This window comes from Arachis duranensis, chromosome 3 (assembly GCF_000817695.3).
Source record: "Arachis duranensis cultivar V14167 chromosome 3, aradu.V14167.gnm2.J7QH, whole genome shotgun sequence".
In the NCBI taxonomy this organism is placed as follows: domain Eukaryota; kingdom Viridiplantae; phylum Streptophyta; class Magnoliopsida; order Fabales; family Fabaceae; genus Arachis; species Arachis duranensis.
This window is the reverse complement of record NC_029774.3, coordinates 87,169,016-87,174,205: the sequence shown is the minus strand read 5'-3', so window position 1 is coordinate 87,174,205 and position 5,190 is coordinate 87,169,016. Positions and strand designations below refer to the sequence as shown.

Here is a 5,190-nt window from a genome sequence, read left to right as displayed (position 1 = left end):
AAGGTGGTTGGTATGGTGGATATGGGTTAGGATCATATGGAGGTATTTGGTTGTAGAGGGCTTGTGAGTATGGTGGTTCAAAGTTATGTTGAGGAGGGGGTTCATAGGCATATAGTGGTGGTTGTTGATAATCAAAGGAGTGCTCACCATAGCCATTGCCTTAATATACATCACAGAATGGTTGTTGATAGTCCATTGGAGGTGGTTGTTGCCAAGAGGGTTGATCAAATCCTTGTGGCTCCTCCCATCTTTGATTGTCCCAACCTTGATGCATGTTTTCAATGTAATCTCCTCTTCCTGCAACATAATTGTAACCAGACTCATAGCCAAAGGGGTGAGAGTTCATAGTAGTGAGAGAAAATAAAAACAAAAATTAATAAAAAAGAAAATATTTACAATAACCAATAATAAGGCACACGTTTGCAATTCCCCGGCAACGGCGCCATTTTTGACGAACGGGTTTTCTATCGGTAAAGAAATTCACAAATATAATCGCGTTGTAAGTATAGCTTCTAAACCAACAAAAAATCCTTTCGTAAAAAAGTTAGGTTGTTACAAGTAACAAAACCCAATAAAATTTATAACCAAAGTATTTAAACCTCGGGTCGTCTTCTCAAGGAATTGCAAGGAGGTGTGTTTATTATTGGTTATGGAAAAAGGTATGTTTTTGGGTTTTTTTGAAAGGTTGAACAAGGAAAATACATTGCAAGGAATTAAATTAATAATTATAAAAACTCTTGGCAAATAATTATGAAAACTGGATGTCCTATCCTAGTTATCCTTATCAATTGTGATGAGAATTGGATTCTGCTCCCACCTGATTAACCTCGAACTATGAAGGTAAGTTAAGTGAATGAATTAAATTGATTCCTCAAGTCCTAGTTAATTCCTAAGAAAAGACTAGAGTTATTGGAATTCAAATCAATCAGCAAAGATAACAATTATTAATCAGAATGAGTTTGATAACTCAAGAGTCTCCAATTAATCTATTAAAGCCAAGAATACATAAAGCTAAATAAAAATGATATATCTAAAATACCTCAAATTGTATTAAATAGAAAATCAATCTAAACATAAAGAGTTCATAAACCAAATTGAGAAAATGAATAATAGGAACATTGAACCTGTGGTGAAGAAGAAATAATCCTAAATCCTTTAAGAGGAATCCTAATCCTAAAACCTAAGAGAGAGAAGAGAACCTCTCTCCCTAAAAACTACATCTAAAACCTAAAATTGTGTGTATGATCTCATATCATGAATCTCTATATGTTCCCTGACTTTATTCCATGTTTTTGGGCCGAAAACTGGGTCAAAACACGACCCAAAATCGCCCCCAGCATTTCCTGAATTTTTTACAGATCGCGCATGTCACGTGTACGCGTCGGTCATACGTACGCATCGTTTGACGATTTTCCTCTCCACGCGTGTGTGTCAGGAATGTGCTCGCGTCGTTTGCGTGAACTCCAATCCACGCGTACGCGTTAAGCACGCGTACGCGTCGCTGTGATTATGTCCAAATCGCGCGCACGCGTCTACCATGCGTGCGAGTCGCTGTTCGCTGGTTGTCTCCTTTATTTCTTGTGCTCCTTCCCTTTTTGCAAGCTTCCTCTCCATTCTCTAAGCCATTCCTGCCCTATGAAGCCTGAAACACTTAACACACGGATTACGGCATCGAATGGTATAAAAGAGAATTAAAATACGTAATTAAAAGATCTCTAGGAAGCAAGTTTTCAACCATAGAATAAATTTGGGAAGAAATTGTAATATCATGTAATTCATATGAATAAGTGGGTGAGAATTTGATAAAAACCACTCAATTAAACACAATATAAACTATAAAATAGTGGTTTATCAAGTGTCAAATATGAATGGTGGTTCATCCACCGGTAATAGTATACCAGTATCCATGCCACAAACCGATGTATCTTCACATTCGGAGAGTGCAATTGGAACTGAAAGTATAGCCGTAACGACTATTCAAACTGGAAATGTTGGACGCAATACTCGTCCGCGTGGTCCTGTACCACCATATGAACCTCCATTAACTGCTGGGTGGCCCTCTTATGGTCTTCCTACTGGTTATACCCCACTGGTGGTGGATTTATGCCACCTATCCACTTTGGGAATACCAATGGAGTAAATAATATGCAAAACCCACAACAACACTCTGAATATTCTCGTGAGTATCATGTGGGCTCTACTTCAAATGCTTCCAATTCAATGGCAGTATATCGACAACAAGTGGAGGAAAGTCATCATGACTTGGTCAATTTATTGACCCAACAAATGACTACAATTTTGAATCCCATGATGGCTGATCATGAATCGAGATTCGAGCGTCTGGCCAAACAAGTTGAAAAGATTGCTCGAATCATCGATTATGATGAAGGTGAGGGGCATAACGCTCGAGGGAACAATGAGGGGATGGAAAATATTTTTCAAAATGAAAATCATATTCCAAATCGAGAAAATCCTCGCCTGGTTCATCAAAATGAAAATGCTGATAATGTTTTACAGGGATTACGTGGTGATCGTTATCAGGTCACTCGAATTGTAGAAGAGGTTTTAAATCGGGTTGGATTGAATGTTGGTTTTATGAATCAGCCACATTTTGTATCTGCATTTCCCCAAGTAGTTCAAATGGTTGAAGTGCCAAGAGAGGTGAAAAATCCAAAAATAACCACAAAATTTGCTGGAGAAGTTAGAGAATCGACAACTGAATATGTTGCTCGTTATTTGGTCAAGATTGGGAACCTAACCAATGATGAAAATTTGAAAATGAAATTTTTTCCTTCGTCATTGACGAAGAATGCATTTACATGGTTCTCGAATCTTAGACCAAATTTGATTGCAACATGGAATTAGTTAGAAACTGCTTTTCATGCTCAGTTTTATCGAGGGGAAATAAACGTAGCAGTTACCGATTTAGTAGCTTTGAAACGTGAAGATGGTGAAACCATCAATGACTATTTAATACGTTTAAAAAATACTAGAAGTAGGTGCTATGTGACATTACTTGAAAATGAGATAGTGAAAATAGCAACCATGGGGTTAGGATTTTATATGCGCATGAAATTGCTTAATGTGCATATTTCTGACTTGGCTCACCTGGCTGAAAAGGTTCGGCAGACTGAGCTTATGAAAAAGGAGAAAAAAACATAGAACTGAACAGAGGTCGAAAAGTAAACCGTTTACTCGAAAAGAGAAGGTTGCTTATGTAACCATGGAATCCTCAGAGGAGGAAATTGATTTCGAAACAGAAGTCGATTTTGTCGAACTTAAGAAAGGCCCTCCATATGTTTGTTCTTTATTGAAAAAACTCCCTGGTAGTGAAAAGTCGAATGATTCAAAATTTAAAAGTGGAAAGAAATATAGTTTTGATATCTCAAAATCTTATTATATTTTCGATGTGTTGCTTAAAGATAAATAATTGGTTTTACTTGAGGGTAGAACTTTGCTTTTCATAAAAGATTTAAAAGGAAAGCCTTACTGTAAATTTCATCAAGCAACAAGTCCTTTGACTAATAGTTGTGTCCGTTTTTGGGACTTGATTCAAGAGGCAAACATGAAAAGACGTTTGAAATTTGATGATGGCAAGAAGGAGATGAAGGTTGATGTGGATCGCTTCGAAACTGATGCCAGTTATGTGGAATCCTGCTTTGGAGTGAATATGGTGAGGATGTCTTACGGCTTTGATGTGGCTCTTGATGATTTCGAGTCACAAATGGGATCTGTGTATCCTAGAACAGGGGATGGTTTGTTGGACTTCTTGGTTCAGCAAAAGATCAAAGACCGGGACGTATCTCTGTGTCCACGGTGTAATGCTGTTTTTGATGCTGAAGCAGCAGCAATCTTCTAAAAGGAGAGAATGAAGAAAGAATTGGCCCATAGAGAGGAACAAGCACGTCAAAGACAGCTAATTTGACGTGTGGAGGGCTCAAGTTCCAAAATCCCTCAACATGATGTGACTACAACTTTAAGCCGATCTCAGGCTATTGGTGTTCAGTGGATTCGAAATTGTCAAGATTTTCAAAGGCGTGATCACTTGTATCGACATAATCCTCAATGGGGCATCGAGCACCATCTCGAAATCAATATGCTGCTTATCGAGGGCGAGCCAGAGGATACAAAAGAGGAAGAGGTGGAAGGAGAAGTTTCAATCAAAATAAGAAGCTTCAAATTGATACAGGAAAGGAAGCAAGCAAGGGGGCAACTCCCTCTGTGCATTCCCGGATTGTCTTTCCTTCTGATGGAGAGATTTATCCCAAGGAGATTTCATCGCCAGCAAAGATGGAAAAAGAGAAAGCAGTTGCTCAGTCTTCTGGGATTGATAAACATAAAGATGTTGATGTCGATGAGGAGTACTTTGATGAAGGAGATGATGACATGGTAGGGACGATTTCGATTATTCCTATTGAGTGCCTTGGAGAATGCAAAAGTAATCCAGATGAGAATTATGACCAGGAGGATGAAGAGGCTTTTTCTTTCATTCGTATAGAAGATAAGCCAGGATTCTTTCCTCGCCTACTGAGAGACAAATGTCTCATTTACATCCCCTTCATATTGTTGCTGTTGTGAATGGGTTCAAAATAAACAAGGTACTGATTGATGGTGGGGCAGTAATAAGTCTCCTGCCTGAAAGGATGCTAGGGAAAGTAGGGAAACATTTTGAAGAGTTGGTTCCTACAAACATCGCTGTGATTGATTTTAGTGGTAATTCTACGCCAGCAAAAAGGTTGGTCATGTTGACGGTGAAAGTGGGATCTTCGGAGATACACTCTGTATTTATGGTAGTGCCATCAAAGGCTAGTTATAATGCCTTACTTGGGAGAGATTGGATCCATGGAGTAGGTGCTGTACCATCTACAGTGCATCAGAGTGTGCTTCTGTGGACTAAAGAAGGCTAACCTGAAATTGTCAAAGCAGATTCGAGTCTTTACATCGAACAGATGCATGTCGATTTTAGGATATACAATCGTAAATTGAAGCCTTTAAATGTTGATCGATCTCTGAACTCTTACAATTGTAAAGAGTGCTATTTGATTTCGGAAGGACTTTCGGTGAAGTTGCGCTATCCGAATATGCCTTTCGAGCCGACGGGTTGGGATTGTCTTTCTTGAAGACCTCTGTTCCGAGGGTTACCTGAAACTGTAGGTCAATCTCGGACGAGATCTTTTGTACTGGTCGGAG

The 5,190-nt window shown here is 38.9% G+C and overlaps 1 protein-coding gene across 1 annotated transcript; it reads left to right on the top strand.

The window, feature by feature from the left end:
* Positions 1-2,145: 2,145 nt before the first annotated feature.
* LOC107479673 (uncharacterized) lies at positions 2,146-2,865 on the top strand. Its single transcript, XM_016099783.1, has one exon. The coding sequence runs from the start codon at positions 2,146-2,148 to the stop codon at positions 2,863-2,865; it is 720 nt and encodes a 239-aa protein (XP_015955269.1).
* The last annotated feature ends 2,325 nt before the right edge of the window (positions 2,866-5,190 follow it).